The sequence below is a fragment of the Engraulis encrasicolus genome, chromosome 24 (genome assembly GCF_034702125.1).
Source record: "Engraulis encrasicolus isolate BLACKSEA-1 chromosome 24, IST_EnEncr_1.0, whole genome shotgun sequence".
Classification (NCBI taxonomy): Eukaryota; Metazoa; Chordata; class Actinopteri; order Clupeiformes; family Engraulidae; genus Engraulis; species Engraulis encrasicolus.
The window spans coordinates 44,333,492-44,349,576 of record NC_085880.1 but is presented as its reverse complement, the minus strand read 5'-3'; the positions used below and the strand labels follow the sequence as shown (position 1 = coordinate 44,349,576).

At 44.7% G+C, this 16,085-nt stretch overlaps 1 protein-coding gene across 1 annotated transcript in view; it reads right to left on the bottom strand.

Annotated features, from left to right (window-relative positions):
- rps6ka2 (ribosomal protein S6 kinase, polypeptide 2) overlaps nucleotides 1-16,085 on the bottom strand; it is a 67,562-nt gene that overhangs the window by 6,396 nt on the left and 45,081 nt on the right. Inside the window, exons 12-18 of the mRNA XM_063191986.1 lie at nucleotides 15,598-15,700; nucleotides 12,730-12,860; nucleotides 8,355-8,480; nucleotides 7,866-7,955; nucleotides 7,031-7,189; nucleotides 496-657; nucleotides 69-145 (exon numbers count right to left, since the gene is read on the bottom strand). Coding sequence (XP_063048056.1) covers nucleotides 69-145; nucleotides 496-657; nucleotides 7,031-7,189; nucleotides 7,866-7,955; nucleotides 8,355-8,480; nucleotides 12,730-12,860; nucleotides 15,598-15,700 — 848 coding nt within the window. The remainder of the gene's footprint in view (nucleotides 1-68; nucleotides 146-495; nucleotides 658-7,030; nucleotides 7,190-7,865; nucleotides 7,956-8,354; nucleotides 8,481-12,729; nucleotides 12,861-15,597; nucleotides 15,701-16,085) is intronic.

The following is a 16,085-nucleotide window of genomic DNA, read 5'->3' as shown; positions in this document are numbered from 1 at the left end:
ATCATGTGCCCAGGCATTGCAGTCAGAGATAAGGCCTCTTGAAATAGATACACAGTGTAACTTCTCACCCTGCCAGCATGGTGTACAGCAGTATCCCCAGACTCCAGATGTCGCACGCCGCATCATAGCCTTGCTTTTTCAGGACCTGCGGGGAATAAAAATAACTTGCTTGAGAAATGAATTGATGCTACACCAGCCTTTTCAGCATTTTTATGTGTACACAAGGCAGTTTCTTCATCCACCACTTTCGAGAACTTTTGAGTACCAGTTCTCTGTACTCTGACATAAGCAAGCAATACGCCAAGGGGCATGCGACACAGAGCAGGTGTAAATGAAACAGTTACACTTAACAGGTACACAGACTAAACCAATGGATACAACAATAAAAATGATAATACATACAACAGTAAAAAGAGTAATACTCAATAAAATAAAAAAAATATCTTATCCCGATTAACAGATAACAACCCAAGGGCACATGGCGTAATGTGTTACCTCAGGAGCGACGAAGTTGGCGGTGTAGCATGGCGTCATGAGCAGGCCGTTCTCCGCCCTCAGCTGCTTGGCGAAGCCGAAGTCACAGATGCGGATGGACTCCGGGTCGCCCGTCTCGTCCACATACAGGATGTTGCTCGGCTTCAGGTCTCGATGGACAACCTGAGGTAACATTAGTGTTCAGAGTGAGAAGTCTGCACACTTAAAATCCTTTTTGTTGTCTTATATTATTTCATGGCTGGATTACATTACGACATCAACAGTCTTCATTAGATTCTCAGGTGATTCTCAGATTCTTCCAGTGATTATGCTAAGCTACGCTGATAATTCTGATACCAATATATCTAAGTACGTACTGAAAACAATGGGAAGATTTTTTAAAAATTGTATGCACATTCATGAATAACACTTGGAAACGCTTGCAAATATGTGAAAATCAAAGGGTGGACTGTTCCTTTAAACCTTTTATTGCGTTCTATGTGCTGTGAACGTTGTTTCAGCTATTGTATCACTGCTGCATTCTATCTAAGTTTAATGTGTATATAAATTTCAAACATTGTTTTCATTGTCAATGAAGAACTGCTCGATGACCTAAATGCTGCCGAGTAGAAGTAGAGTATCCTTAGCAACAGAACAAAAGAGCTATATTTGAGTTGACGCAGATAACTGCAACCCACTCACTCTGAGTGTCAGCTAAGGCAACACACTGTCTTTTGCTGACGTGAATGTAAAACTTTTTCGCCTCTCTGGGTAAGATTGTTGACACCTTGAGTGTGTTTTGTGTGAGAGACGTCCAAGTATCAAGTCAAGCTTTCAGTAGTATTTAAAGCAACAGTAAGTACGTTTAACCCGTACAATGTTTCCAAAATGGTTAGTTCATCAACTTGTGCTGCTGACAGGGTGAAAGACACACCTGAATTCACTCTATGGAGTCTAATGGCTCTAAATTTGGAAGTTCAGTTAGGTAAGGAAGGGTGTCACGCCAATTACTCCTTGTGGGTGCGTGGGTTCTAGGTATTGTAGAACACAGGAGGAAGAAGAGAACTCGCACACCAAGGGTTGCCGATGCAGGAAAGGTGTTTTAATCCATCAAGTTAAACAAAAATAAAATAAAGTGCTACCAAGTGGGGGTGCAAACGTTTCGGTCCTCAGACCTTCATCAGTGCAAACCATATATACAGGAAATGTGTGTATTTATAGTAGGCCTATGCGTCTAATAGGCGGTGCGCCTGTCAATCACCCTACGCACTGCAGGGTTGGTTGGAGTGCGCGCTCAAGGAAGTAAATAAATACTAACAGGAGGCCAAATACACAAGAGAAAACATATTCTGAAATAAAAGAAAGGAAAATATATACATAAAATAAGAAAACTAAAGGAAACCCATGGATGGATATATACACAGCAGAATGAACATTCTCAGATAAATACATATGCTTTATAAAAAGCAGGACAAGTCGAAATCATCATTAAGTCCATGTGGATGTAAAGTTTTCAAGTAATAGATCCAACGGGCTTCACACTGCAGGAGCGTCTGGCCTGAGACGCTCCTCCTGCGTGTGGAAGAGACTTTGTCGATTCCTATAAATTTGAGATCAGCGGCCGTGTGGTTTGCTTCAGTGAAGTGCCGCGCTACTGGTGACTTGGGGTCTTGCCGGTTGATGGCACTGCGGTGTTCATTAAGGCGCACCCGTAATTGTCTACGAGTGCAGCCAGTGTACTGAAGACCACAAGGACAGTATAACAAATATACAACATTAGTAGAGCTACATGTTATGAATTTTCTTATAGTGTATTGTTTACCCGTGGAATTACTAGTGAATGTGTTAGTCTTAGTGATGGAAGTACATGACATACAATTTCGACATGGGAAAAAACCTGTGAGGTTATCGAGGCGTTCACGAGGACGTGATGATATATCGAATGTGTCCGAGTGGACCAGCCGGTCTTTTAAATTTGGGGATCTGGAGTGAGCGAATAGTGGTGGGTTTGGGAAAAGTTCAGCGCATGTGGGGTCCGCCTTCAGAACATGCCAATGCTGTTTTATCACCTGCTTAATTTGTGGACTCAGTGGAGTATAGGTAGTACTGCAAATAAGCCTCGCATCAGCCGACATGACAGTGGATCTACAACGCCGATTCAAACGACTTTCCCAGAAAAGATCCCGCTACACTCTCCATGGATCTACTCTGAGCGAATATGTGCGTTCCAAGCGGATACCACGCGGCCTACGCATCCAAAAGGTGCCGACATTGGGCCGCCATGATCCCGAGTTCTGTGAACAGTGGTGCCAGATCTTGAACAAGGCATCCCTAGACCTCACTGTCCTGGTTATCGAGCATACGAAGAAACGTCTCTCCTCGTTGGAAACTGAGATTGGCGAGATTTCATCACAACTGGAATCGGTAACGCCACCTGAAGACTTCACCAAACTGAAGGAGGAAATGAAAAGCGCAATGGACAGATATGAAGCAGAAATCATGAAGCAGAAACTGTCCACTTTCAGACGCGACACTATGGATTACAAGACCAACAACATCTATCCATGGCTCAAAGAGAATGCTGAACGCCCCCGGAGACGCGTGCGCTTTGGGGACGTTCACACCTCAGAATCCAGCGCGAGCGAATTTCTAACCGACAGTGAGGGGGATTTTTTAGACCATCCTCGCACCAACAGAGACACGCGACCACCACATCCCCAAGCCGACGCACCCCAAAGACCCGGAGGGGCAGGAGGGCGCGCAAAGCCACAAGGCAGAGGGGCAGCGACACACAACAATCAGCCGACGCGTTGGAGCAGCAGGCCACGGAAAAAGACAGTCTTTTACTGAATCTGTCAGATGTGACTTTCAATCAGCAGGAGATGGAACTACTCAACAAAGGACTATCCTTCGTCCCTACTCCACGGGCCAGTCCATTCCAGACCAAAGTTGAGTTGTTTAAGTTTTTCCGCACCATCAAATTGAAGTACTTCTTCCACAAAGACAGGACTGGCTTACCCCTTACCACTGACAACTTGGACGGAGCGCGTAAGACCACCTTCAAACCTAAGAGCACCTTTACCGCACCTGTGAATAATGCTGCCATAGACACTTTTTGCAAACTTGTTGAGAAAGACATTGATTCCATTTTTGGCACGTCTAATCACAGATGGTCTAACTGTACACAAGCACATCTGCAGTCACTGGCTTCTTTGAGCCGTAACAGCAACATTATCTTTAAAAGTTCCGATAAAGGTGGAGGATTGGTTTGTTTGAACCGTACCGATTATGAACATGAAGTGACACGACAACTGGCCGACACTGAGTCATACCAAAAATTGACTGGTAATCCTACAGCATCTTTCAAAAGGGAGATTGACACTTTTATAAGGGCTTCCTTCGATGAACAGTGTTTAACCTCTTCCGAGAGGGATTATTTGATTACTGACAACCCCGTTATTCCAGTGATTTATACACTGCCCAAGGTACACAAGCAATACCACAAGGTGCCTGCAGGGCGTCCTATTGTATCAAGCAATGGTTCTCTTACTGAGCCCCTTTCCAAATTCATAGATGCGCATATCAGAGCCCTAGTCACCAATTTACCGTCATATTTGAGAGACACAACTGACTTCATCGATACGATTAGCAAAGTGAATCTGGCTGATGACAACATCTTACTGGTCACCATGGACGTCACCAGCCTATACACTAACATTCCGCATGACATTGGCCTTTTTGCGCTGGAGTTCTTTCTGAATACTCGAACTGAATGCCACCCCCCTACTGCTTTTTTGGTTGAAATGGCCAGGCTAGTGTTGACAAAAAACTATTTTTTGTTCAATAATGACTATTACTTACAGATCCGTGGCACTGCCATGGGGGCCACTTTCGCCCCGGACTACGCAAACCTCTTCATGGGTTTCCTGGAACAGCATCACATATACACCAATAACCCCTTTTCTGATAACATACTACTCTTTAAACGCTATATTGATGATTTGGTTGTGATTTGGAGGGGCACTGAGACGCAGCTACGGGAGTTCCATGACTACCTTAATGGCCTTGTAGACTCTATCAATTTCAGTCTTGAATTTGATCACACACGAATCCACTTTCTGGATACCTGGGTAGTGCGTGACGCACACACGTTGTACACCACATTATACAAGAAACCTACTGACAGGAATAGCTATTTACATGCTTCAAGCTTCCATCCTACACCTAGCAAGAAGGGACTTCCCTACAGTCAGTTTTTACGCATCAGACGCATCTGCCATAGAGACGCTGACTTTGAAGTAGAGTCTCAAGCAATGTACAATGACTTCCGCGCACGCGGCTATGCCACTGCGATTCTGGATACGGCATTGGAACGAGCGCGCAACACAGTATGCCCTCGACCCGACAGCATAGCCAAGGCCCAGCGTAATAGTCCACCACTTATTTGCAGTACTACCTATACTCCACTGAGTCCACAAATTAAGCAGGTGATAAAACAGCATTGGCATGTTCTGAAGGCGGACCCCACATGCGCTGAACTTTTCCCAAACCCACCACTATTCGCTCACTCCAGATCCCCAAATTTAAAAGACCGGCTGGTCCACTCGGACACATTCGATATATCATCACGTCCTCGTGAACGCCTCGATAACCTCACAGGTTTTTTCCCATGTCGAAATTGTATGTCATGTACTTCCATCACTAAGACTAACACATTCACTAGTAATTCCACGGGTAAACAATACACTATAAGAAAATTCATAACATGTAGCTCTACTAATGTTGTATATTTGTTATACTGTCCTTGTGGTCTTCAGTACACTGGCTGCACTCGTAGACAATTACGGGTGCGCCTTAATGAACACCGCAGTGCCATCAACCGGCAAGACCCCAAGTCACCAGTAGCGCGGCACTTCACTGAAGCAAACCACACGGCCGCTGAACTCAAATTTATAGGAATCGACAGAGTCTCTTCCACACGCAGGAGGAGCGTCTCAGGCCAGACGCTCCTGCAGTGTGAAGCCCGTTGGATCTATTACTTGAAAACTTTACATCCACATGGACTTAATGATGATTTCGACTTGTCCTGCTTTTTATAAAGCATATGTATTTATCTGAGAATGTTCATTCTGCTGTGTATATATCCATCCATGGGTTTCCTTTAGTTTTCTTATTTTATGTATATATTTTCCTTTCTTTTATTTCAGAATATGTTTTCTCTTGTGTATTTGGCCTCCTGTTAGTATTTATTTACTTCCTTGAGCGCGCACTCCAACCAACCCTGCAGTGCGTAGGGTGATTGACAGGCGCACCGCCTATTAGACGCATAGGCCTACTATAAATACACACATTTCCTGTATATATGGTTTGCACTGATGAAGGTCTGAGGACCGAAACGTTTGCACCCCCACTTGGTAGCACTTTATTTTATTTTTGTTTAACTTGATGGATTAAAACACCTTTCCTGCATCGGCAACCCTTGGTGTGCGAGTTCTCTTCTTCCTCCTGTGTTCTTCATTTGGATGAAAAGTGTCAATGTTCTGGTCGGCCTGAAAACAGTATTAGTAGTAATGCTCCAACGGAAGGCAGTGCAATGTTGCCCAGAAGGCAGTGCAATGTTGCCCAGAAGGCAGTGCAATGTTGCCCAGAAGGCAGTGCAATGTTGCCTAGAAGGCAGTGCAATGTTGCCTAGAAGGCAGTGCAATGTTGCCCAGAAGGCAGTGCAATGTTGCCCAGAAGGCAGTGCAATGTTGCCCAGAAGGCAGTGCAATGTTGCCCAGAAGGCAGTGCAATGTTGCGGAGCACAGCTGAGCTCAGCTCACCCCTTGGGAGTGGAGGTACTCCACGGTCTTAGTGAGGGAGGTACTCACTATACCTGTCAACCATCCCTAATTTCCTGGGAAACTCCCTAATTTTGACTCATTTCCCGATTTCTTCCCGATTTGATATTTTTCCTGGAAATATCCCGAATTTTTCACATTATCAAAAAACACTGTCGGTCCCGTAATTATACCCACGGCCCTGTCCGACGAGCCACACCCCCTCTTGAAGAGAGATACAGAGGATCTTGCTTATCAAGCTACCTGCCAGAAGATTGTATGCCAGATGCCATCAAGAATTGAAGTTTCTTGAAAATACGAGCTGTCACCCTCGACCTCCGTAGCGCTTGTGCGCCCACTCTTTTCCTCAGAAACCGTCAGTTCATGCAACGCATAAAACAGCCTCAGAACAGTGAATCATGCGATTAACCTAATCACCTGTTCCAGCACACGAACAGACAACTTGTGCGATAAATCAACAAGAAGAAACTCATTGCGCTCATTTCATTGTTTTTTTTCATTGTGTTGTTTCTCCACGCTGTAAAACGTGTGCTGAGGGATTTTAGACAGGACTGTCTTTGCACGCGCGCTGTTGTGAAAAGCCGAGTAAAACGCACCGTCTCTGTCATCCCGTTGACTGTCAGAATTTGGCCTTTAGAACATTTCCCGGATTTTGGCTTAAAATATGGGAATTTTCCCGGATTTTGGAGCTCAAAGTTTACAGGTATGGTACTCACCCCTTGGGAGTGGAGGTACTCCACGGTCTTGGTGAGGGTGCAGAGCACGGCCGAGGCCTCCCGCTCCGAGAAGCACTTGTGGCGGAGGATCCTGTCCAGCAGCTCCCCCCCCCGCATCAGCTCCATCACCAGGTACACAAACTTCCCATCGTCATACACCTGCACCGGGGAATAAGGAGAACACCCCCACACCAGCCAAAGCAGCGTTACAGTTGTACATGAGGATAATATTTACCCCCCACCCCCACCCCCAAAGGAGCATTAGTAGATGAGTACAGTATTGAATTTACCCCCCATCCCACCCCCCAAAGTAGCATTACTACTTGAGTACAGTATTGAATTCACCCCCCATACCACCTCCCGAAGTAGCGTTAGTACACGAGTACAGTATTTAAATTACATTACATTACGATAGAGTCCATTGTACTTTACTGATGCTTTTATCCAATGTACAGTATTTGATCCACTTCGATCCCACTCCGAGCGGGGTAATTACATGAGTAAAGTATTTACTCCCCTCAAACCCCCCTAAAAAAATCTAATTCCAATCGCTCCAAAGCATATTGGTTTTAAACCTTCATCAAAAATATTTTGGTCAGATGGAAACAGTATTGAAACAGGCCACACCACACTCTCGATTTAAAGGTGCCAAACATAAACAAAAACTGTGATGAATGAAAGAAAAATGTCTGAGGAGCCCAGAAGAAGGCCAGTAGACCGAAAGCTTGTCAGCTTAAATCACAACAACGAGGATTTAAATATCCAGACATTTCTCTTTCATTTGGTCAGATGGAAACACCCATTTCTAAAAAAAACTCCTGGAGACATTGCTTACATCTTTCAGAGTAATAATGTTGGGATGCTGTCCATATCTCAGGAGAATCTCAATCTCCTCTGACGGATCCTTCTTGGCCTTGTCAATAATCTACAACAAAACAAAACGGAAAGTTCAGGAACAAAATAAGATGCACAACCACGGGCAAACAAAAACAAAATGTTCCTGTCAGAGCAGAAGATTAGAGTATAACTGATAGCACAGTTATCACAGGCACAAGTTGAGTGGGTGGCAACAAGGCCACTGCTGTCAGCTACAGTTAACATAGCGTTTTCATATGTTAATTGAGATTTAGATGTTGAGAGTTTTAGTAATAATAGTTTTTTTTAAATGTTCATATAGCATTGTATTATGTTCATATAACATTTTAGTTAATATAACATTTTAATCATTCATAGGTATACATTCAGTATATGTAATTTCTGGGTTTTTTTTTTTTCATCAGGATATTTTTCTTTACACAAATTCATCATTTTATTTTAAACTCACTTTCACAGCATACTCCACACTAGTGATTCTATGTACGCAGCGTTTGCAGACGGAGTAAGCCCCGATGCCCACGTCTTCCTTCAGCTCGTAGCCGTCGGTGAAGCGAACGTTATTCCCATGGAGTTGCTGTAGACACAAACAAGTGAACAAGATTGCATGTGAGGAGGGAGACAGTGAGCCTTGGCTGTTATGTACAGTACCCTTAATATCATCCACATAACCTTTATAACACACACACACACACACACACACACACACACACACACACACACACACACACACACACACACACACACACACACACACACACACACACACACACACACACACACACACACACACACACACAAATCAGAATCATCATTCATTGTCTTCTGAGAAGCACATCTGAAGAGGTGAGGTGGACAGTCAGTGCATGCAAGAGAGTTCAACAAGGCCATAGATAAAATAGTTTTTTCAGTCTGTTTGTTATGGACAGAATGCCTCGACAGCGCCCACCGAAGGCCAGGAGGTCAGAGAATTATTGAGATGGCCCTGGGCTTGAGCCATCCCGGACAACAGCCTTCATTTGCTGAGGCAGTGGGAGTAGTAGGGGTCAAGCAGGGCAGGGCAGGGCGGGGGTGGTCAACACGTCTAGTAAACCAGACTATAGACTTATACAACAGCCTCTCTATGCTCTGTAGAATGTCTGTTGTGGCAGCCTTAGGGCTGTAACGATATTGTATCAAATCGAGAAATCGTTATATGCAACAATACTGTATCACGATGCAGGAAGGCAGTACTGTGACGCAACAGGGGCCAGGAGCAATTCTACAGGCTACGGCCCACCCTGGCCCCCCTTCTAGAACCACCTACAGTAGGAGTAAAAAATGCAGTGTTAGTTCAACACTTAGAGCAGTGTTTCTCAACCTTTTTTTAGGCGAGGCACCCTTTCAATTCATGAAAAATTTCAAGGCACCCCAAACCAACAAGCCGTAACATGGCATCGCATCCGATACCACAAAAGCTTAGAAAAGTAACACATTTGGAGACGTTCAAAGTTGCAACTGACTGGGGCGACCTGTATTCACTTTATTGTGCGTAAATGGCAGATGGAAGATTCCACTGACTAGCATTAACTTATCAATTTAGACAAACATGTATTATATTACATAATTTAATTATCAGCCAGGTTTCCGCGGCACCCCTGAGGGGGGCCCGCGGCACCCCTGTTGAGAAACACTGACTTAGAGCAGGGGTGGGGAACCTACAGTATGTCTCGAGGGCTGTTTACGGTCCTTGAGGACATTTTATCCAGCTCTCGATACAATTTTAATGTTATGCAGCTTCACTTTAAATATGACATGTTTTGTAAAGGAATCTTAGAAATAACGTTTGCGTCGTTGTTGAGGCAGCGACATTCTATTATTGGGACTAAGAAAATGTTTGGTTTAAACGTCGGCACAGCAAACAGAGGGAGGCGGGTTAACCAGGTCGTTTGGGAAATGTTATACGTTATCTCCTTGGTCAGACGATCACCTCGGTACGAGATTTGAAAGTCGATGATAATCAGGCAATACTAGGCTACCATTGGCACGACAGCAACACTGACCAGAGGGGGTAACAGGCAGTGTTGCCAGAAGTGTCTGATCAAATCCCGCCCAAAACCCACCAAAATGTGTTAAATTCCGACCAACTTCAACAAATTGCATTGATTTCTATGGGCCCAAAACTGAGGAAAAAAACGCCAAATGGCCATTTTTACCGCAGACGGCCATCCCAAGTAGCCCAATTGGGCGGAGAGCTGCCCAATCTGGCAACACTGATAACAGGATTATTACGCAGGGGATGCTGTTCATAAACATTCATTAGTTCAAGCGTAACGCAGATCAATGTTGACTGCTGTGTCAGCCGTGCGCACCATTCCAAAAATACACATATTTACCAGTGACACCGATTGAGTCCTCGACTGATGGCCTGTGCTCAATACAATGGAAATATCCACAAACATATCCCTACGCCTACGCCATGGCAGATCCAATTGATTGTGTGCGTGCATGTGTGTGTGTGTGTGTGTGTGTGTGTGTGTGTGTGTGTGTGTGTGTGTGTGTGTGTGTGTGTGTGAGTCTCTACGTACGTACGTATGTTCACTGTGTGTATGTCTCTCTCTACCTCGCTGCGTGTGTTTGTGTCTGTATGTGTGTGCGTGCTTGTGTTTGTGTGTGTATGTGTGTGCATGTGTGTGTGTGTGTGTGTGTGTGTGCGTGTGTGTGTATGTGTGTGTGTGTGTGTGTATGTGTGTGTGTGTGTGTGTGTGTGTGTGTGTGTGTGTGTGTGTGTGTGTGTGTGTGTGTGTGTGTGTATGTGTGTGTGTGTGTGTATGTGTGCGTGCACATGCATGTGCGTGAGTGCATTGCGCCTGTGTGTGTGTGTTTGTGTGTGTGTGTGTGTGTGTTTGCGTGTGCATGTGTGCGTGTGCGTTTGTGTGTGTGTGTGTGTTTGTGTGTGTGTGTGTGTGTGTTTGTGCATGTGTGCTTGTGCGTGTGAGTGTGTGTGTGCGAGCACATGCTGCGTCTGTGCGTGTGTGTGTGTCCCACCCGCCCCCGTGTCAATCATGTAGAGGACGAGCTCTTAACACCAATCGATGGTGCTGGCTGCAGGCAGGAGATGAGCCGTGATCCCCCTCTCTTGCTGGGCTGCAGTCCCTTTGATGACATGCTCACTCAGGTATGAACCATGTGGCAGAACCAGAGCATGTTACGTAACCGGAGCATCAGCACCAGCCCATCTCTCTCTCTCTCTCTCTCTCTCTCTCTCTCTCTCTCTCTCTCTCTCTCTCTCTCTCTCTCTTTATTTCTCTCTGTCTCTTCCTATTTATCTGTATCTCTGTCTCTCTCTATTTCTCTCTCTCTCTCTCTCTCTCTCTCTCTCTCTCTCTCTCTCTCTCTTCCTATTTATCTGTCGCTCTCTATTTCTCTCCCTTTCGCTCTCCCACTGTCTCCCTGTCTCTCTCGTTGCACTCACTCTGTCTCTCGTTCTGCCTGTCCGTGTCCCCGCCCCCCCTCCTTTCTTTCTTTCTCTCTCTCTCTCTCTCTCTCTCTCTCTCTCGCTCTCTCTGTTTCCCTGTCTCTCTCATTCTGCCTGTCTGTGTCCCCGCCCCCCCGCTTTCTCTCTCTCTCTCTCTCTCTCTCTCTCTCTCTCTCTCTCTCTCTCTCTCTCTCTCTCTCTCTCTCCCTGTCTCTCTCTCTCTCTCTCTCTCTCTTTTTCAGGAGCCTCTAGTCTAGAGGACATCATAGATGTGATGACCTGCTGCGTTCTGACACTCCAAAAGCACAGCAGAGAAAATCCTCGTCTCTCAGCTCCACGACGTAACCAATATACACATCACACTTTATGATGAAAAGGCCCACAAACCATGAAAAAAATCATCAGGCTGTTTCTATGATCTTCAAAATAGTAGTAGTTTTCTGATCCTGCTTTATTCTTTCTCATGCAAACGAAGCGCTATAAATCCTTACATATGTATATATGCAAGCTTTTTTGGAATCAGCATGAGTGCAAATAAAGGCTACTATTACATAAATTGCAATTTTAAAATTGTTATATAAAATGCATTTTGCATTTGCAGAACTACATCACAAGACCAATATTTTCTTTCCTTGTCTATCTCTGGGCACCTGATAGTTTAAGAACTGGTAACATATGTAATCTCCTTTAATAGGCTACTGTTTGGAGAACAGGGGTGAATTTCTAAAAAACCAAAGTCGCTTACTACATTAGCTACTTTGTTGTTTTCAATGCATTTTCCCATTGGCAACTACCGAAGTTGCTAACAGGCTGACAACTTCTCTTTTGAGAAACTCACCCCAGTATTGAAGTTTTGAAATCACAAGAATAATATTTTTCTAATTTACTCTATCTACTCTAGTCACCAGATATGTTAAATACCAGCTGGTAAAACACCTAATCACAGCAGCACAGTCTGTGGCGTGCTTTGTGTTATTTCTTCAGAGTCATAGTGACATAACATGATATACTGAAGCAATATGATGTGGCCAGGCAGGGCCTCTGACAGCTTTTGCCGGGCCCAGGACAAAAGTCATCTGAAAGGGCCCCCCCATCCAATTCATACATACAATGCAATGAAAACCCAATTTTGGGCCCCCTGTCTCCCTGGGCCCAGGGCCGCTGACAGCTTTTGCCGGGCCCAGGACAAAATTCATCTGAAAGGCCCCCCCATCCAAACTCAATTTTGGGCCCCCTGTCTCCCTGTGCCCAGGGCAACTGACCCCTTCGTCCCCCCCTGTCGGCTTCCCGGTGGCCAGGCATGGCCTGTGAGGGTGTGAGTGTGCTGCCGGAAAAAGGTCAGGATCATTAGCTGGCTAGCCTGTCTCACCTGGACGATGGGGTTGACCACGGTCTGCCGCGTCTCGGCTATCGATTGCTCCTGACTGAGGTTGGTGGCCACGAAGCTGAAGCCGCGGAACAGCTGATGGGCGTTGGCACTCGGCGGCACGCCGGGGGAGTCTGGAAGGGAGAGAGGGACAGAGAGAAACAGACAGACGGATAAAGAACAGATAGCTAGGCAGCCAGACAGACAGAGAATAGGGTACAGAAAGAAAGAGGCAGACAGAGAAAGAGACAGAGCGAAAGAGAAAGATGGAATAAGGGATAGAGAGAAAAAGGACAGACGGGTAAAGAATAGACAGACAACTTTAAGACAGATAGAGGGACAGATAAAGGGACAGACAGACGCGCAGGTAAACACACGCACGCACGCACACAAGCGCGCACGCACGCAACGCACGCATGCATGCATGCACACGCACACGCACGCACACACACACACAGATTATAGAGACGGTAGAACACAGGAAAATGTAGCGACAAAAGACTAAGATCTAAGAACATGTTGAGACAGCTACATTTCCTCTGCACTGCTGGTTCACCTTCTGGTGCTTCAATGGTAGAAGGCTAATGTAAGCAAGAGGGAGGGTTCACTGAAGCAGCACAGATGTGAAAAATAAATAAAATTAGATGCCAAAGACTAAAAGTTTGATCTTCTGCCACCTGGCAAATAATTTCCATCTTATATGACTTCTTCCATCTTAGCTGACTTCCTTCTATCTGACGACAACCCTTACCAGTTTGCCTTACCTGATGCACTTAAGTGATTTGGCCTGGGTTATATTAAGGCCCTTATAATATACTATACTGTACCGTATATCATATACAGTCTTTTCTGACTGTGCTTAAAATGGATACTGCTCTGCATTGCTCTTGTCAGCCTGTATGTAGTCCTATCAAAAGGTTCCACCTCATAATTGAAGATGTGGTATGCCATAAATCAAGCAGGTAGCACCAAACTGACGCTAGAGTCAATATTAAACTAGAAATGCACTCAGAGAGTGCAGACCTCTGCCAAGGAAGCTGTTTGTTAGAACAGTTGACTATGTTACACGCTATGTAGCACCCTAAGTCTCTCTGCCTTCTTTTTGTGGAATTAGAAAGTGAAATATCACAATCCGCCCTATCTGGCAATGGTGAAGAATCTTTTAAACATTCCTTGGTCCAGATAGTGATCCAGATCACCACCAAAATTTCAACAATTGTTCCTTTGGTCATTTCCGACAACTCCATAAAGTTTCATCTTTTGAGTTATCCTGCTGACAGACAAATAAACAAACAGATAGACAGACAGACAAACAAAACAGACGGACAGACAGACAAACAGACAGACATACAAACAAACAGACAAACCAAAGCGAACCAAAACATTATCCTCCTTTGCGGAGGTAATAATTACTTTGCCATAAACCTGTCCTTAGTGTCAGCATGGCACACCTCCAATCACACATGCATGAGCACAGCAGATGCCAAAGCAGGCCCCGTGTAGTACCACTCTCTCTAGGCCGCACTTGGATTAAATTATAACTATGACAGGATTCACTACAAAAAAAACCCCACTAAAAGCTCTGTTTTATGTAACACGCTTATGTCCATCCTTAAACAAGGTTTATCCACAAATTATTCTGTCTCAGGTTGACCTTGTGGCGTTATTATGATGTGCCGTTAAATATCGCGAGGCAGAGGCCAGCAGCGGCTATCAGCAAGAGAGATGGTAGACGAGGCGGTTCATTAAATGCAGACCCAGAAAACTCTCAGTTTAGTCTTAACTGCAGGGCTGGACTGGCCATCTGGCATAGCGGGCAGAAGTGTAATAAATAAATGAATTATTTAATATTTGAGTCAGTTCAGCATTGCTCATTATGAGGGGCCCCTTTAAGCCAAAAGTGCCCGGGCCCTTTTTCTCCCCCAGTCCAGTCCTGCTTCGCTGGTATCTCGCTGATTCATCTTCACGGAGAGATTTCGGAGATTTCCAGGAACCTGCATCTCTTTTAGTCGAGGCCAAGCGCAGCGAAGACTGCTTTGATTGATTGGCGCTGCGATATCAATCTTCAGACTAAAACGCCGGCGGATTCCTTCCAGACTGTCTCTGTCGTGAGGCGGCGTCTGTGACAAATTGTCAATTGAGCCTAGCGTACCTGTTGGTGTGTGGTGTGGGTGACAAATTGAGCTTAGCATACCTGTTGGTATGCGGTGTGGGTGTTTTTACTGAAAAAAACTGAAAAACTAGTAAAATTTGATTCAACCAGCACAGAATCATGTACATCACTAGTAATTGTAGAGCAGTTACTCAGGGAAGTGACTTGTATTGGAAGGAATCTGGGACCTTTTTTTATTTGTATTTTTTAAAAATATTTTTTTAAGTTTTCAAGTGAAGAGAAAATCCGAAGTGCTCAGGGAATTGTTGAGAAAGAAATCTTGAAGGTGCTGTTATATCTTCTCAAAAAAGGGAGTCCAAGGCACTCTTCTTGTGCAAAAATGTGCATATCGGCACAAGGCTTGTGCCGATACGTGTGGGTCTCTGCTCCCATGTTTTTAAACGTAATAGCCATGTTTTAATAAAGGCTTTTTAATATTTTTGCACAAGAAGAGTGCCTTGAGCTCCCTTTTTTGACAAGATATATATATATATTTTTTTTCAACTTTACAGTATTTGGACAGTATAGCGAAGAATGGGACAGGAAGCCAGTGGGGAGAGAGACGGGGAAGGATCGGCACATGACCCGGGGCGGATTTGAACCCGGGTCGCAGGCACAGTAACCTAGTGCCCTACTGTTAGGCCATGGTAGTTTACATTTCTTCCAAACATACCGGTTGGTGTGTGGTGTGGGTGCCACATTGAGCCTAGCGTGCGTACCTGTTGGTGTGCGAGAGGTGAATTCAGGATCAAAGTGGAAGGTGTCCTCAGGTCTCCCCACCGCCGGTTTGAAAGGAGGCTTGATCTCCCGTCTGAATAGTTTCTGTTGCAGAGAAGGAAAAAAAAAGTAAGAAAGATCAGCGAGGTAGAGAAGAGTAGAGTAGAGTAGAGTAGAGTAGAGTAGAGTAGAGTAGAGTAGAGTATAATTTATTAATCCTGAGGGGACATTAAGGTGTCAAGGTTAGAACATGAAAGAAATAATAATAATAATAATAATAATAATAATAATAATAATAATAATAAAAATAGAACTTGGAACTTTTTTCCACCAAAAACATAAGTGGCTTTCAAATGCGTCACAAAAATGCACTCCACATCTTCTATAAATAGATTTAAAAGCACTGTCAGTTGATATGGCAACAGAAGACTATAAGATACACAGCAAGATGCACTGTGATAAAAGCAGAATAGAAAATTGGCTTTCAGAA